This window comes from Varanus komodoensis, unplaced genomic scaffold, assembly GCF_004798865.1.
Source record: "Varanus komodoensis strain SLA01 unplaced genomic scaffold, ASM479886v1 scaffold5, whole genome shotgun sequence".
Classification (NCBI taxonomy): Eukaryota; Metazoa; Chordata; class Lepidosauria; order Squamata; family Varanidae; genus Varanus; species Varanus komodoensis.
Genome location: NW_025336087.1, coordinates 418,377 through 436,847, shown reverse-complemented (window position 1 = coordinate 436,847; position 18,471 = coordinate 418,377). Strand labels below are relative to the sequence as shown.

Sequence of the window (18,471 nt, the reverse complement as noted above, 5' to 3'; positions counted from 1 at the left end):
CATTCATGCAGGAAAGACGGGCGTGATCATGGGCGTGTTCCTGCAGGAAAGATGGGCGCAATCTCGGCCATTCCCCCCCACCAACCAGCACGATCGCGGCCATCTCCCCACCCCCCCCAAGTAAAAAATGGTTACAGAACAGATTAACCTTATTTACATTGAACCTTATGGGGAAATTTAACTTGGCTCACGACCAATTTGGGTCACGACCGGAGTCCTGGAATGGATTAAGTTCGTGAGCCAAGGTACCACTGTATACATATAACGCTGGTCCTGTACCATCTGCACTGGCTTTCGATTGAAGCCCGGGCCCAATTTAAGGTGCTAGTGATGATGTACAAAGCTCTAAATGGCTTAGGACCTAGATATTTGAAGGAGCACCTCCTTCCATATATAACTGCCTGGCTCCTAAGATCTGGAGCAGAGGTCTTTCTCCAGGAGCCCTCTTTGAAGGAAATCAGAAGAGTGGCTACCCGGAGAAGGCCTTCTCTGTAGTGGCACCCCAGCTGTGGAATGGGCTCCTCAGAGAGGTGTGCCTGGCACTGACGCTGGGTTCATTTCAGCACCAGGCCAAAACCTTTTATTTTCCCAGCATTTTAAAAGTTAGTATTGTTTTAATGCTGATTTTATGTTATCGTGATGCTGCATCTTATTTATCTGTTATTGCCACTGAGACACTGTAAAGGGCAGGATACAGACATGTTAAATAAATATTACTTCCCATGATTTTCAAACTATCCTTCTGTTAATGTAACCTCAAATTACATCTGCCGTTTTTCCAGCTACTGCTTACTCGTGTTCCATATGGGATCAATTACAACTCAAATTACAACTTTCCATACTATTGCCAAGCAGGTATCCATCATCTTATGCCCGTGCTTTTGATTTCTTTTAACCCTACCCAAGCCTGGTTTCCCACCAGATATCTTTTGGTATATTTCTCCAGCACTCATGGCTAGCTGACAGAACAATAGTCTTCCTCACATGTTGAGAACTATGCCTGAGGCATTATGGGAAGTAAAAAATGGAAGCCACCAAGCACCAACTAGAAAGGTTCCACCATTGGGATAAGCCTATCATGGGAAAGGGGCATCTGGTACAGGCTAACCAAGTGGTATAGCAAGGCTGTCAAAAGACTGGAACAGGCCCTGATGCTGCCCTCTTTTTGTATTTTTAAACCTACATTTCAAAATGCATAGAGTGTGACAGCACAGATCCTTTTTAATAACAGTCACTTCTGAAGCATATCAAATTAGAAAGAAAAATGGTGCTCACATCAAGAATGGCATTAAAATAAGGCAAGCTGAACAAAAAGTCTATTGGCCCTCTTAACGATCCCTCCTGATCATTGTGTGTTTTTATGTTCAGTTTGTTCCAATAGCCACTGAATTCCATCCAGTAGTCCAGCTAATGTGGCAGCTTCAGTGTCCTGAACCTGTAAAACCAAAGAAAACATATGGGTTTCTCCATGAAGTTTGGTCCCAGCATGTTATGGAACCTTTATCTATACCATGGAAAGTAATAGCTATCTGTAGATCTATCTTCCATGAATTTGTCCAACCCTCCAGAAACAAAACAAAAATCGCAACAAGTCGAACAACTAACTCGGCCACATCTTGTACAAATTATGCAATTCACCTGTAATTCTGCATCCATTCAACTGTGAAAAAGTCCCAATAAACTTAATCAGACTTATATGTGAATGGACATGGACAGGGTGAGGGACTGTTGGCCTGCAAGCAAAATGCAAACTTCCAGGCTCTCTCTAGACCATGCCTGTCACTGCCCTGGCCTTGGGCTGTTGGTAGTTCTTTGGTGTGCCATATCCTACCAACTACAGTGCTGATGGTAGAAATCTTGCAGAAGCTGGGGATGGAGAATGCCTGAATGCAAATCTGTACTGAACAAAGGGAAGAGTTACACCTGTAACATATACTTCAAGGCCTAGCACTCTTGGTTATGGCCATACCTGCTGCTGGAATGCAGACTCCAAGAAGTTTGAACCAAGGTAGCATGGACCTCGACAGAAAATTGGTGCCTTACTGTTGATATATCCAATTGCACTGTTAGCTATATAATATGGAGAAGTACTTCCTGGAGTTAATGTTAATCAGCTTCATGATGCAAAGACAGAAAAGACACTTAAGGAGAAAGAAATAAAGGTACCATCCATGGTTGGTCAAGGAGGTTTAGCTGCAGCTGGTGTGCCATGTAAATACAAGGAATCCTTTCAGTCCCAGCATGCGAAATGCAGGACAAAACCAGCAGAGGTCTACCTGAAGGTCCAAGAGTTGGATCAAGCATTGCTGCCATCCGAGCACGTTCAATTTGACGACTGTGCCCTGCAAAGAGAGACCTTGTTTCAATACCTTCTACCAACTGCACCAGCAAACATCCTTTGATAAGTGCCGGCATCATTTAGAAGCCCTTACTTTTATTAGCCTCAGCATCTGCAACATAGATGAACCCATCAATTAGCCTGCACATGTTTTTAATGTGTTCAATCAGAGTGCATTGTGTTGTCCCATCGAGGCTGTTCTCTTCGTGGAACATCTTGTTGATGGGGTTGCTATTGTCTTCCTTTGCTCTGCGTCTTTCTTTGCTGAAAAGAAAGATGACGAGCTTTTTCAAGATATTTGAAAAATAGCCCTCCTCCTTTACTACCTGGCCTGGTCACTGAAGTAATCAGATTAGGCACTCCTGGCTCCTATACAAGTCTGTAGTCCTTTTTGGAGTCTACTCAGACTCTATCTATGCCACTTCGTCCTGTTCATCAGATGGGCAAGTTTTCTTTCCAGCCCTTGCTGAAGACATTTTCCTCTGAATGAATGGCCAGCCAAGGTTTTATTGGCATACTTTGAAGTTAAATGTTTTTTTTTTAATGTTTACTGATCACTAGTCAAGAATCTTATTAGAAACAGAGCAACATATAAATCCTGTAAACACCTAAAAGTATAGAAGGGAAATAAGACAGAAAAACTGCTCTAGATTTAAAGAACTGAGGACTAGTGCCTTAGGAGGAATAATAATGCCATTTGTTTATATTTAAGCCAGGCTGCAAGCTGAAGTATAAATAAATAATTCACTTGTAGATTGGATCTTGAGAGAATTGCCCTTTGAAAAATGCAACCCCAATTTCTTGCTGTGTGCATGGAATAAGTCAAGCAGTGCTTTGGATTGTGGCCAGTGCCTTCTTTGAGAGATGCTTCCATAGACACAGGACTTAATGAAATAGCCTTTACATCCCCCTGACTGCCCCCCCCCCCCGCAAAACAATCCTTACCTGGTTTGGGAATACAGTGTCAGAATATTGAATTTCTGGCTATTCAAATTAAATGTGACTCCTGATCCTATCCCTGTAATAGGAAAAAAAGGGATAAAAATCACATGCAGGATATAAATACCGTATTCTTTCATCTATAAGACGCCCCCATGTATAGGACGCCCCCCACTTTTCCTACCCATCTCCAGCGAACAAGCTGATGCCGTGCACAGGCCGCTTCACCGCCTCCCCGCCACGCGCACCGCTTTCCCGCCCCGCACACGCCGCCCCCATGCACCGCCCCCCACGCGCCCCCCACGAGTGCTGCTTTGCTGCCCCCGCCCACGCTCACCGCCCCCTGTGCGCATCTCCCCCATGCACACCAGTCTCCCCCCCAGTGCACCCACAGCCCCCCGTGTATAAGACGCACCTTCATTTCTAAGTAAATGTTTTTAAGAAAAAGTAGCATCTTATACACAGAAAATGGTAACCACATGTATTCCTGAGGATCCATTTGTGTCCTTGCAAAGGTCAGAATACAGCCACGCAACTACTTTTTAAGGAATTGCCTAAATGACATGCTGTGTTAAAAGTGTTGACGATATTCTTTTTATAGTGTAAATGCATCATAAATGGGTAGGAGGAGCTTTTACCTTCCTACCCAGCCCTTTCCTCCATTCCCTACTCCCACGAGGAGGTTAAAGAAAGCAAAAAGGCTCTCTGCATTAGCACCGGTTGAGGTTTCCCCAATGTTTAGCTCTAATGGAGAGCCCGCTGAATAGAGATGGGGAGGAATTCTTGGGTGTGACAGTTAGCAATATGAAGGCCTGGAAAGTAATTGGAAAAATGCAGGGAAAGAAAAATTAAATTAGTATGGGTTATGAAAAATTTTCTCGTAGAATTTCAGACAAAGAGTCCATGTATTGTTACATAGTCTTTCTTCTGTAAATATTAAAACAGTGCAATGAAGACTTATATAGAAAAAGTAGAGTTAAATGATGTCTGGACATGTGCTTTTTAAAAACCCTCTCTGTAAGATTTTCAGCATAGTTATTCATTCATTCCTTATTCAAATTATGGTTGCAAAGTACCTTTTACTGACAGACATTTGGGATGTTCCAAAATGTTCAGTTTTCAACATACGAATAGCATTACTATGTCATAACACGGAAGAAAATGTACACATTTCAAAATGTGAATATTATTCTCAGTTTAAAAATAAATTAAATTTAAGGCAGAAAGAAACTTTTTAATTTGGCACTATAAAGAAAATGGTGTGGACACCAATTGCATCTCCTTTAGGTGGCATTCCAGAGTTAGGGTGCGTCCACAGAGAAGGTGATCTTTGTAAAGGTGCAGTGTGTATCTCCCACTGATGGTATTTGCAGAAGAGATTCCACAGAACATTTTGGCGCAAGAACAGGATAATATGGCTGAAGCAGTCCTTCAGATATTTTAGCCATGTAGCCTTTAAAGATTATAACCAACCGCTTTAATAGGAATCCAGTATAATTCTAGATGAGTTGCCTAACAGAAAATCCAGAATATAGTCTGAAGTTACATGAGGCATGTTGAAGCTAAACAGGTTTGTGGCTTGCCTGAGCTGGGAGGGGAGACCACTTCCACAATGGGAGAGAGGAGGAATACAAATATAATAAATAAAAAAAGGATGGGTTAAAGGATCTTCTATAGCAGGCCTAGAAAGCAGCCAGTATGTTTTTCTTTGCTTGCTTAGTTAGAAGAAAGAAGAAAATTATATTACCATGTATTTGTCTAGAAGATATAGCAGCTGATGGCAAAATCTCTGGATTCGTCATCATTTTATGAACCAAAGATTCATCCAAGTTTTCCAAACCTGGCCCAAACATTGCAAAGCGAGGCTCTGCTTGTGAGATCAATGACTGTAAGAAGGAAGTCAAGGCTTCATAAGTGGACGTTGGGGACCTTTTGCGACTGGAACAGCACTTCTTATACCTTTGTTGAAAAAACAACAACTTAATAATAAAATCCAGCTGGCAAGTCTTAAAGGGTGGCACACATTTCCAGCATCATCTATACACTTTTTAATTGTTATTTAAAAAACTAATTTAAATTATAATGTTTAACAGTCACTTTTATTTAACTTATTTAATTTGCATTTTTGGTTAATTGTTATTTATTATGCTAAGATTGCTGTTTTATTGTGCTTGTTTTAATGACTGTAAGCCACCCTGAGATACCATGCATAAGGGACGGCTACAAAAGGTTTAAATAAATAAGGCCTCCAGAGAGAGCATAGAAAAGAAGTCAATGCTGTATCTCAATCGAAGCTATGTATGAAGGGAAAAGATAACTGCAAGGATAGGATAGCACTGGGAGCCCACGATAAACTAAGATTTAGGAAATGAGGGATACATATTAGACCAAGGGCTCCTGGAGGGGCGCATCCTTGCTTCCCAGAATAAATACTATGGCAGTGTGGGGACCAGTTTGGCCTCATGCGTCAGCTCAAGAGGGAACAGTTACCGAGAGCTTGTTTGCTCTTCTCCTGCCACCAGAACATTGGCATTAATACCTGGAGGCCCAAGTTTTGCATTTTTCTTCCTCTTCCTGATTCCTTAGACCATGAGTCCTCAAACTACGGCCCGGAGCCCTTATCCGGCCCGCCATGCCCATTTGGATGTGGCTCATGCACGCCCGCACCCACCGCCGTGCACCTCATCTTGCGCGTGGAGAGGCAGCGGTTTGCTCGCTCAGAGAAAATGATCTCCGAGCGAGCAAGCTGCTACCTCGTGCGCCCGCCCCACCCGTGCCTCGCCTCCCCAAGCCGCGCGTCCCGCGCATGCCACCCCCGCCTCTCGCTGGCCCGCGCCCGGCACCGGCACCTTTCAACTGGCCCCCTGGTGAAAACATTTTAGGACCCCTGCCGCAGGCTGTAAGCCCGAGGATGGCAACTGCCTTACTCACTTAAGCTGCTTTGAACTGCAGCAGGTAAACATGCTACTGTTTTGGCTACTGAGTGGGGACAAGGAGCGCTTTCCTTCAGCTTTGGCTAATCTATCAGCTGCGTCCCTACCTGGAGAACTGCCTAGTGACACACACACTGGTTCCTTCCCGTTTGGATTACTGTAACGCGCTCTACGTGAGGCTGCCCTTGAAGACAGTCCAGATACTTCAGATGGTGCAAAACAGAGCTGCCAGGATGCTGTCGGGGACTGGTCATTATTCTCATATAACCCCAGTCCTCTATCAGCTCCACTGGCTTCCCATCGAAGTCCAGGCTCATTTCAAGGTGCTGGTTATTACCTATAAAGCTCTAAATGGCTTGGGACCAGGATACCCAAAAGAACGTCTTTTTCCCTACTTGCCCTCCCGCCCCCTAAGATCGGCAGCAGAGGCCCTCCTCCGGGAACCCTCCTTGAAATAGGTTAGGAGGCAGAGTATTTGGAGGAGGGCCTTCTCTGCAGTGGCGCCCCAACTATGGAATGCACTCCCTAGAGAGATCTGCCTGGTGCCATCATTATATGCTTTTCAGTGCCAGGTCAAGACCTTTTTATTCGGCCAATATTTTAACACATAATTTTAGTGATATGACTTATTTAAATAAGGCTCTGCGTGAAATAGTTAATTAATTTTATTCTGAAGTAATTTTGTAAGCCATCCAGAGACAACAGTAATGGACAGCATACAAATCTTTTAAATAAACAAACAAACAAACAAATAAATAAATAAATAAATGGGAAATGCAGTGCACCAAATTCTTCAGCACTACAAATTGCCTCTATGTGAGAAGGTACTTACACAGCCATGTAGTCACACAGAGAACTGTCATGTAGCTCAGCAAACGATCTATTAAATATGTCTGGATCTGGCAGTGACTTCCAGTCAACAGAATGCCAAGAAGAGAGATCTCGAAACAGAAAATATCTCCATAGCAAGGGGTCCTGGACTGCTAGCCTCCAATAGCGGTTGGTGCTTCCCAAATAGCTCAGATCTTTTGGTGTGAGGAAGGACATGATGTATAACTTCACATCTATCTGAAAAAAGTAAGAAACAATGAATCCCACACAAATTAATCTATAGGGAAGTTTCAGAAAAGAGGAGTCCCACGTAAATGTTTTTCTTTTAAAAAAGCAAAGCATACTTTCAAAATTGTGCCAAGGTTATTTTAATGGCCACGTGCTGGAATGGGTTAAACAACAGTCCCCTATTAGAAACACCCCCTTTCCTCTTTTCACATTTCCCCATGATCGACCAGCATTACACCTGGAGCTATTCAGGTGTTAGCCCTGCTGCAAAGAAAGCACCGCGCGGCAAAACCTCTGCAGCAGAAAGCCAGCAGGGCGCGCTCACCCAGGCCGCCCCTTCCCCGCGACAACACTTGTCCTCCCAAAGAGCAAGCGCGCTTGCTGGGACGCGTGGACAACGTCACCCGCTGTTTACGGAAGCGAAACCCGCGGCACCGGGTGGCCGCGGGAGAGTGCGAGGGAAGGATCGGCGCGGGACCGTCCCAAAGCCTCGTCACCTCCAGAAGCGGCAGCAGCAGGACGGAGGGGCCCCGGACGCTTGTCCAGCGCCGCCGTTCACACGACGGCAGGAAGGACCGCGGTACGGGCAGGGGCAGGGGCGGAGACGCCCACCGGCAGGGCTTCCAAGGCGCTGGGCTGCTGCTGCGGCTGCTCGTCCTCCCCGTCGCCGCGGGCTGGCCGTGCGCACTCGCCCTTCCTCGCCGGCAGCCTTTCCGGAGGTCCCCATTTGTCCCGCAGGAGGCGGAGGCTGCTGCGCAGCGCGGCCTCGAAGCGCCGCCAGTCCCCGCCGCTGCCCGTGGCCATGACGCGATGCCGGAGATGGAGGGAGGGAGGCGGGGATCACAAGCCACGCCGCTTGCCGCGCTCCTTGCCCGCCCTTCGGAAGAGAGTCCCGCCAGGATGTGCGCGCTGGATCGCCCTCTCGCAGAGCCCCGGCGCGCGGTCCCCGCGCATCGGGATGGCGCGCTTTGTAGAGTTGGCCGGCTCCGCCTCTTTGGCGGCTCATCCACGCCTTTTCTCCGGCCGGCTCCACCTGATGCCAAGTTTACTTGCCCACTTTTGCGCAACCTCGAGATAGTTCACTGTCCACGCAATCTTGTGCTATGTGGAAACGGAAAAATGGCATGCTGGGACTGTTTCCGGTGTCGACCTTGCTCTAGGTTGCATGTTACATGACTTAACCTCGCAGAGCTGGAGAGGGGTTTGGTAATAAAACCTCAAAAACTAAGATGTATCTGTATTTTGTGCTTGCTAAATACTGTAAAGATACAGTAAGATGCACCCATCTTTCCAGTATCTAATGTTAGTCCTGAGCATTATAAACCCCTCCAACTGAACAGGATTTACATTACTCAAATAAGTTCCAGGCATTTTAATAAGTGTACTCTAAAGCTAACACTAGATACTGTCCAGAGTAGTTGGGGGTGCAAAACTGATTTTTGCACAATCCTGAACACTGAAGATCATTTTGCAAAAGCTGGAATCCAAACAGTCCCTGCTCTATTCCTTCCTGTCCCTTAACGGTGCTTCTGAAGAAAATTTGGGCATATCAAAACCCAACAAAATTTAGAAAACTAAATCAGAAGTGAAGGAAATAAACTCAGTGATGAGCCAGCAATAACCAAGTCATGAAGTATTTCTGAAGGAATGTTGAGAAATGATAATTGGCTTGAAAAGAAAGCATGCTACTTCCTATCTCATCCTCCCAGTAGTTTTATGAGACGGGGTCGTAGGGCAAGGTGAAATTAGAGGAGTGAACTACTAAGTATGCAGGTGTAATAGGTTGCTATTAACTCACCTTGAATAGACAGTAAACTAATTATAATGCAAAGTTGATGTGTGTAATGGGATGAGACAGGGAATATGAACTAGGCAGATGGAAAGATTGTAGTTTCCTAGTACCTCGCCCAATGAGGGAAAAGGAGAAGGCTGTGGTGAACAGATTGAGGGGCCAAAGGAGCTGCTTTGTACGTTTGTACATTGGAGAGATTCCCGTCTATTGCAATAAATGAAGGAAACACCTCACTCTGTTGATAGTCTCAGTTATTTAAATTGAGGGAAAGTACTTTTGCAAAATGCTACTTCCTGGAATAGTTTTGAAGGATCATCGTACAGTAGCTGGTACAATCATTCCAACATTTTTGTGCAATTTAAGTCAGGATGTGTTCTGAAACGCTGGATTTTAAGTTATAAATCACACAATTAAGAGGCACATTTTCCAAGTTTAATCATGCTTTGCTGTAGAAAAGTACATACATTGTGTGTTTTAAGTCAACTAGGTTGTTAGCTGTTTAAAATAGTCCAATATAAGCTTTGCATTTTTGGTATCCCAGTCATGCAGTCTTAAGGGTCCTTCACATACACTGATGTATTTCTGCAACATTTTCTCTCCTGTCTCTCGAAAATCCAGAACCTTGATGTGCGAACCGCTGGGTAGGTTACTGGTCAATTCTGACTCTGTACTTTGTGTTTGTTCTTTCTCTTTTGCACAGTATTTCAGTCCCCAGTAACACATTTCTCCACAGTACATCATGGCCAGTAGATGAGTATCACTGAATATACCTGCCAAAGGGGAGGAAACACAGTTCAAGTGGAATAAAAATTTGGATATGCAGAAATCCCTTCTGGCTGCCAAGGAAGGAGGGATGGGAAAACAAGCAATGTTTGAATCACCTGGATTTCACCATTTCATGGTTCATCTTGTACCTGATTCCTGTTTTCTGCTTGCTCTGTATGAACAAGGGCTTTGTGGAAACCAAGCTGTGATTCATGCAGTTCTCCTGAAATTTGTGCCATTTCTCTACAGACAAAAACAGTCTATGGAGGAAATTTGTGCAAATTGGACTTGAATTCATTTATTTAAAACATTTATATCCCATCCAATACCAAGGGTTTCAAGATGGGAATGGATACATACTCACACTTGTGCTTGCGTTCAGGGCTTTGAACTGAATGTACCTGCATATTTTGTGAGCAAGCTCCCCAAATCCAAATACATCTAACAGAAATGATTGCCTCTACAATATTATTGAGTAATTTAATTGTAAACAACTTCAGCAGTCAATCTTGGGTGAAAATTATAAAATAATTAAATTGGTCTCAGCAGAGAAGACTGTAGGCCAGTCAGGAGTGGCAACTTCTCAGGTTTGTAGGGTCATGTTGCCCCTCAGACCCCCAATAAGGATCACACAGGCACCAAGTCCCCATATTCAAATGTATGGGGCAGGAAAGATGGCGTATTTTGCATTGGAATAGCCACTCTTGCCATGAGGAAGCCCATTTTTCCCTTTGAAAATGGGCTTTTCCCACTGGCATGTGGGAATTTCAGGTCAGTGAGAACTTCACAAAAATCTGGGAGAATGCACATATTGTCCACCCCTGCTGTAAGTCCAGTTTCATTAACAACTGCATAAGCTATATTTACAAGTATATGCTACATGCTATAGTCCAGCATACCTGGAGGGCACCAGCTTGGCAAAAGCTAGACTAAAGGCTCACAGACTACAATGCGATATAAGCTGCAACAGAAGCTAGAAACTTACTGCCAAATAAACTGGTTTCCATCAGGAACATTGAATGCAAAGGACTGTTATTCTTATTACATTTCATTTATACACTGCCTTTCTTCTTCAAAGGAACCAAAGCAGCTTCCAAAGTTCTCTTCTGCGTTTATCTTTACAACAGTCTGTGACTGGGCCAAAATCCAACAGTGCGTTTCATGGCAGAGTGGGGACAAGAACCCAGAACTCCAGCCCAACTTGGTCACTACTGCTCCACATCTGACAGACAACTAGTGGGACATGGCCTCTATTCTTTCTCCACTGGTTTAACAGTTGCAAATCATTCTTCTTTGCTCCTTATTCATGCTTCTTTTATGTGAAACTTTCAAAGAAGGTGGGGGTAGCACCACACTGAAGCTTTACCTTCATGCACCAGTCTAGCTGTGGCTGCATCTCGAGATTCGAATTCCTCATTTGGAGTATCTGGACATCTAAATTCGAGCATCTTCACCAAGTAATGGATCCCTTCATGAAGAAACTAAAGGAGAGGAGATAATGTTTAGGAGGCCATGCACTATATCACTTATCCTCCTCATCTTTTTCAGCAGGAGCCATTTTGGCTTCAGGGGTGGCCAAGGCCTTTCCCTTTCCCAGCCAAGCAGTGATGCTGTGCACCCACTATAGATGGAGGCCTCTGGGAGACACCTGTTGTCCAAGTGAGAGCTTCAGTGGGCCCATGACAGCTTTTTAAAGGAAAGGGCACATACCTTTTTAAGCAAATCCACCTTCTTTGTCAACCATTCTTTCCTTCCTTTAAGTGTGTGACAGAACATATACAGCAAGGCTCCTCTTCTCCAATAAAGACATTCAAGTAGCTCTGTACTAAGTAGTGTGAATGGCTAAAAATGGAGAAAAACACCCATTGACATCAATGTATGAGCTTGAGCCGTGATGAGATAAACACAGCATATCCAGGACCTACAGGCAGAGTTTCATGTCTGCTAATGGAAGGGAACCAGGTTTTCAAAATACACCCATGCTAGCCTTACAATAACATAGGTCCCCAATATACAGCAAGCCCAACTGTTTCTAAGACAACTCTTTCAAAGCAGGAGCAGGGAATCCTTTTTAAGAGAGCTGCATTTCCTTTCAGAGTAATCTGTCAGGTGCCACATCACAGGTGGCGAGCCCAGAGCCTGCAATGTGTAGGGCCAGTGTTAAAAATGGATGGCCCATGCATTTTCGCCTCCCTTTTTCAACTACTCCAACTTCCCCACCACACTATCATCTGCATGGACGTGTAGCTAGCAAAAGTGCACAGCCATTGTACCACTGGTTGTCCACTCCTTTTTTACAACTATATAGTGAATACAACCAAGCCCCTATTAGTGTCAACGATGACTGTATTATTCACACAGTCCCATGACACATATCCCCAGCTGTCTTTTCTCTTTGTACTTCTTTCCCTGAATTATGTTCAGGAGCATTAGCTGCCCTAAAAGAAGCTTTGTCAGTTTCACTGATGCTATTAAGATCAGCTTAAAAATGTTCACTGGAGACCAACACAACTGGAATTGGAAAAATCAGTTGACATTGAGAGTTTCATTTTAGTTAGGATTTTTTGTACTGCACATGATTTTTTCCTTTTAAATAGCAATCATGCTTTGCTACTCACTTCTTGGGATGCACTGCTCTCATTGACCAAGACTTCGGGTTCTGAAAGTGCACGGATTATATCCTCAACTTTCCACAGTGAGGACTCTTCTGGGAATTCTTCATCAACAAGCTGGTTTTCTTCAAAGTATGTGATATCCAGCACAGCCTTTAGGAATGGGGAAAAAATATAAGCCCTGTGAGCTGCAACCTGCTGATGCTGCACCTTGTTGCTAGGTAAAATCACTGAAAATTAAGTAACATTTAAGCTGGCCTGAATGTGCTTTCTCCCCTTCCTCTACTACTCAAGGATTCCTAAAACCAGATACTAAAATAAGTGCAAGGGAAGGGTTTACTAAGCTCTGGAATGGTCTGGACTCAGTTTGCACAATCACTGGCGTGCACCCTGTAATCCCTTCTTCAAGTCAAGGCTGCATCTTGGAATACAGAAATCAGAAATAAAACCTTTACAGAGCAGGCAAAATTACCACTGCCAATCATCAAATGCTTAGGATTATGGATCAGGCCTTCCTTATGTGGGTTCTAGAGCATGAAATCCTGATACGTCTCCTAGGATTTTGACAGCAATACTCTCTGTTCACTGCTCTCTACATTGACATGCCAGACTGATCCAATTCCTTGAAGCAACTCATGAACCATAAGGCTTTTCTGAAAAGGTTCACAATTTGGTAGTATAACACATTTTGTGTACAGCAGGTCTCAAGTTCAATACAATTTAAAGCAAAGGGACAAACAGCATACTCCACAGTTTCTCTTATCAGCTACTGCTAGCCAGAGTAGAGACCATTCAGTGGCACGAGTCTCCATAAACTGGCCATCTCGAGATGCTTCTCACCCTACCTCCCTTCCCACCATGGTCAAGGATAATATAAGCTGCAGTGCAAAACATCTGGAGATACTAGGTTGGAGAAGGCTGGGATAGATGGCCAAGCAATTGTGCATAACAGTTGATTAACCTACAACTGCTCAGGTTTGCACATCGGAAAACAATCTACAACTGGTTGTGCCAAGTGGAAGCGATGTGCACCAATGCAAACTGTGAGTAGATTAACCCAATATTTACTGGCAGTGTGTTGATCAGGGACATGGTCTGACCTGATCAAAGAGAGTCAGTGTGGTGTAGTGGTTGAGAATGCTGGACTTGGACTCTGGGTTCTAGCCCCCACTCAGCCATGGAGCTCACTGGATGAGTTTGGGCTGGTCACAGACTCTCAGCCCAACCTACCTCATAGGGCTGTTGTGAGGATAAAATTAAGAATTATGTAAATTGCCTTGAGTTCCTTGAAAGACAAAGGTAGAATATAAATGTAATAAATAAAAGGCAGCTTCTCTGTGTGCTAGCATTATGTACTTGTTGCTAAATAATGTTAGCACACATTGTTATGTACTAACTACAGCTGTATTTATCAACCACTTAAGATATTCTAGTCATATTAACAGTAGTAGTATAAGGAAGAAAGCAAAGCAATCTGAGCAAATCTAAGGTGATTATCTTGCTTTTTTAATTCATATGATTTTTTTTCAAGTCCCTATCCCCAAAGTAAGTTTAAAGCACAAGTGATCTACATCAGGATTTTCCAAGCTTTTTGAGCCCATGGGCAGCATTTGGCATTTTAAGAAAGTGCTCTGACACCACCCACACTGGCTGCTGCGGACGAACGGCAAACCAATCGCAAAACTGTGAAGAAGTTGAGCAGGGTGTGCATCACTGTGCGCACTAGGTGCTTCTCTATCTCCCATGGGAGTGTACAGAGCAATTACTCAATTTATCTACAGAGGGGGAAAGAAGGATCCCTGCTGGAAATGCAGGTGGAGGGAGAGGGAAGGTCAGTCCTGCCAGAGATATTCACTTGCAAGGGGAAGAATAGCTTGGAGAATAGCTCAAGTCTTGCTTTATGGGGACTCACTGGTGGCATGATGGAGATCCCTGGTCAATACTGATCAAACCACAAAATTATCAAGGCAGAAAGAGTGCGTATCAGCAGCCTTAAGCAAATGAAAGCAACGGAATCACAACTGCAGTCACAAATAATCAAACTCATTTTTTAAGTTCCGTCACCAAGTCTAACAACTGCATCTCAGGCAACAGATGTTAACTGGTCACTGAAAACTGGTTCACAAACTGGGCTGCCCATACCTAAGCTTAATTCCCAGTGCCACTCATTTTAATTTCATTCCAGTTCAACACAGGTGACATCATTATTCAGGTCAATTGTAAAATGCATTTCCTTCATACTCCTAATTATTCTTTCACATGAAGTCTGAAGCTTGCCTGGTGCGCAACTTTATAATCTTTGCTTAGGCATTTAATAGCTTGAAACAGTGTTGTGGGTAAGAGAGAGTACTGTCAGCTGTTTTAGCAAGCTGAGCTATATGACCCTGACCTATCTGTTTAAGTTGTTAAAATTAAATTTATAATGAAATTTTGTGCTGTTTTGACCATTTAAATTTTATATTGTATTTTACTAATTTTTGTACACATCCAGAGAGCTTTGGCTATTGGGTGGTAGAGAAATAAACTTAATAATAATATCTCTCATGCCCCTATACTAAGCATTTTTAGTTTGATGCTAAGCACTATGAGTTAAAGGTTTTGAGTTCAATGAAATGCATGACTGGGCTCATAGTCCAAGATGCAGAAAATGTCTTACTTCACAATACCTGTGTATAAAGCTGCACAAATCTGGGAAGTGTGGAATTTTCTATGGGTTCCTCCAAAAGCTCTGTCAGGCTTTCCAGTGTAATAGAAGCCTGTGTTAGGAAGTCATCTGTAGAAGGGAGAATGAAGTTCATATTAAGGCATAACTAAATTAACTATGCAATCAATATTTAGCCACCCTATTTCCATTAACATCAGAAAGCCTCTGGCACAGAAACCTAAGAGTGGGGGAACCTGTTGCTGTAGAAGAACAGGAGCAGGATTTTTCTGGAGCATCTCCTTGCTGCAGTGAAAAAAGATAATGCTGCACTGCATGGGCCTTTGTTCCAGTCCAGCTAGGCTTCTCTTATGTTCTTAAGGAGTGGGAGGAAACACAGAAACTGTACATTCAGCAAGTACTTTATCAAAGTGAGGAGTGGAGTAAAGTGACTAATTCCTTTGGAGCGTTGGAGTCTGGTTTACCATAAACCTACACTTGCACAGGGCAGGCTGCAGTTCTACAGACCAGAGGCAATAGGGCACATGCTGACAGCTACACATTTGGTATCCACAGGGATCTGCAAAGCCTACTAGCTCTGTTTCTCATTCTCACTACTGCCACTTGTTCACTGGTCTGCATTGGAGCAGCAGAAAGAGATCCTCCATTTACCTTACTGTTGCATTCTGGGCAGCAGTGCATTGGATTCAGTGGGTCATTTTGCAACAACATTGTTTGCAAGGGCAGGTTCCTCCAACCCAGTTCAGGGTCATGGCCAAGGACGAAGCATTAAAGCCCCCTCCCTCCCTCATACTAGAGATCAATCCAGCCTCAAAAGCATCATTAAATTCAAGTGTGCGCTCAGCCCCGCTTGCAGAGCAAGAATTTCGCACCGCATGTGGGCAATAGTGAAAACGAGTAAAGGAGCAGTTCCACCCAGTCCTTGTCCTAGTGCAGCCTCCGCAAGGTGAACAGCCCTTTCGAACTGTTTGAATTACAACTCTCATCGACCACAGCAACGTGGCCGTTGGCCAGATATAATGGGGACTGTAGTCAAAAGCTCTAGTTTTTCCTTTTGCTCCAAACCTATTTCCTAGAATTGGAAAAAGGGGGGCTAAGGTTCGGCCCAAAGTTCCCAACGGGATACGTGCCACGTGCCGAGCAGCTCCTCTTACCGGAGTCTCGGTATTTGCTCCAACCGCGCAATCTCTCCTTGAGCACCGCAAGCCGCTCCTGCAAGCAACCAGCAGAACCGGCCCCTGCCATAAGGATTCGAGCCTCTGCCTCCACTGCCTTACGAGTGCCACGTGACCGCTTCAGCCGCTCTCTCACGTGAGCACTCTCTCCTGCCTCCACCTCAGCCCCGCCCCCTGACGTCACACGATGTAGATGAGAGCGCCATGTGGTTTCCTTAAATGGAAGCGTTGTAGCCCCAAGAGATACTAAAAGTGTAGAGCGACAGCTTACATTAATGTCTGGGTTCTCTTCCCGCTTAGCATTCAACGAGAACACTCAGGGTTAGACAATGCCTGACCTTGTGTAGCAAAAACCAAAAACCTGCAGCGTAGACACGAGTCTTTATATTTCCTAAGATGTGCTTTATTTCTTGTGATTTTGGAGTTTTTTTCGTTTATAGTTTAATGTTTACTTGTCTACTCAGAAGTAAGTTCTTCTAACTTGAAAGAAGTTTCTTTCAGCTAAGAGTATAGGTTTGCAGTCGTAAGAGTCCAACGATTCTGCAGCCTACGCATGGGGACACGACGATTTTAGTTGCAAGCGATTTTTGCTATAGGGGCCCTTTTGTTTGGGCATTTGATGCTGCAAATTCTTCCAGCCCCAACCTCATAGCTGACCTGATATATTAAAGGTGTAGGAGTCTTGTAAAAGCCTTGTAGACAACTGCAGTGCGGGCGTTGCAGTACTGGACTACATGGCAGGGTCGTATACTACACTCTCAGCATTAGCCCTATCTTCAACTTTGAATAGGAGATAATGCGGACTACATTGCAACGTTCTTGAAAAGCTCTGTGTTTTTCTGCCTGGAAAAAACCTCTGGAAGAAAGACGCAAGCGAAGGACCAACACAACGTGAAGTACATCTTGGCAAAAGCTGGCTAAGCCAAGAGGATTAGATTAGATGCAACGAAGAATGGGGTCCTTGTAGCTTTATGACAGCCCATGGACAGCAGGGTGGCCAGGTCATTTTCTAACATTACTTACAATTCCTAGGGCATTTGTGTGGAAATATGGATAAGATGGCATCCTAAAGGTCTGATTTTGTAGGCCAATGCGTCTTCCCCTCTTGCAGGGCTTTCACAGGTTATTTAACAGTTGAGCTTATAGAATTTATTTATTTATTTATTTATTTTATTGGTTTATATCCTGCCTTTTTCCTACAAAGGGCTCAAGGCAGCTTACATCTCCTCCTCCATCTTATCCTCACAACAACCACCCTGTGAGGTAGGTTAGGCTGAGAGTCTGTGACTGGCCCAAAGTCACCCAGTTGGCTCCATGGCTGAGCGGGGACTAGAACCCAGATCATCTGAGTCGCAGTCCCAGGCTCTTAACCACTACACACCTTCCCTGAACTACTCAGTTTATCTTATCCCCATCAAGCATCAAAGGTTCTAAAACGAGCCCATGCCTGCTAGTAGAAATCTCAATATGGCAATAACTGGATATCTTTTTCCCCTTTTTAGTAATCTTGTTGTAGCAAATCCAGAAGAAACTTGACATCTCATATCACTCTAACATTAGTGCTACTCAAAATCTTCCTCTGCGTTGAAGTAGTAAAAGGATAACTAGTACTGGAGCTGCAAGTCCTTTCCACAACCCCTCCTGCTTATCTTATCCTACCAGCTACTGGGAAAGATATATGCTGTCGAATACTCTAAATATGAAGGTTTTGTAGTAGTAGTAGTAGTAGTAGTAGTAGTAGTAGTAATTTTATTGAGCGGCCACTAGGTAGCAACCATGCGTTTTGCAAATCCATGGTTCTATGGATGATTGCCCAGAGATTCCATGCTCTCAAGTGCTTTTCCAATTCTCAAAGTTTCTAATTCGGTGGGGACAACCACATCAGCAAAACATTCCCCTTGTGCGTGTTTTTTTTCTCAAAACGTTGCAGCCATGGATACTTTGGAGAGGGTTGTGAGGGTTAGTGATAGAAATAAGCTTTGTATGCAGAAGACATCTCTTATTGAAATATCTCATCTCTTGGAAGGCCTTAGGCAGAACAGGTAATTCTGGAATAGATGGCTCCAAGGTTTTGACTCAGTGGCCCAGTTTGCACAGAAAGATTGTGTATCATGATGGAGCCAGCATGCTGGTGTATGCTGCCCAATTTCTCCCACAGTATGCAAGAGCAGCTAAATTACTCATGGACCTTTTGCC

General features: G+C 44.1%; 2 protein-coding genes across 3 annotated transcripts; both read right to left on the bottom strand.

Annotated features, from left to right (window-relative positions):
• Positions 1–1,201: 1,201 nt before the first annotated feature.
• Positions 1,202–8,328, bottom strand: FBXO4 (F-box protein 4). Of its 2 annotated transcripts, none has more exons than XM_044446812.1 (7): positions 7,882–8,328; positions 7,043–7,278; positions 5,025–5,236; positions 3,284–3,356; positions 2,433–2,602; positions 2,277–2,342; positions 1,202–1,435 (listed from the first exon to the last, which is right to left on the bottom strand). In XM_044446812.1, the coding sequence occupies exons 1-7, from the start codon at positions 8,071–8,073 to the stop codon at positions 1,422–1,424; spliced, it is 963 nt and encodes a 320-aa protein (XP_044302747.1). In that variant the 5' UTR covers positions 8,074–8,328; the 3' UTR covers positions 1,202–1,421. The 2 variants fall into 2 exon arrangements, with proteins under 2 accessions (XP_044302747.1, XP_044302746.1); XM_044446811.1 differs by having other exon boundaries at positions 2,167–2,342; positions 7,882–8,325.
• A 1,143-nt stretch (positions 8,329–9,471) lies between these two features.
• Positions 9,472–16,374, bottom strand: RIMOC1 (RAB7A interacting MON1-CCZ1 complex subunit 1). Its single transcript, XM_044446864.1, has 6 exons — positions 16,255–16,374; positions 15,105–15,211; positions 12,445–12,591; positions 11,537–11,668; positions 11,193–11,307; positions 9,472–9,831 (listed from the first exon to the last, which is right to left on the bottom strand). Exons 1-6 carry the CDS (start codon positions 16,343–16,345, stop codon positions 9,545–9,547), a joined length of 879 nt encoding a protein of 292 aa, XP_044302799.1. The 5' UTR covers positions 16,346–16,374; the 3' UTR covers positions 9,472–9,544.
• Positions 16,375–18,471: the final 2,097 nt, after the last annotated feature.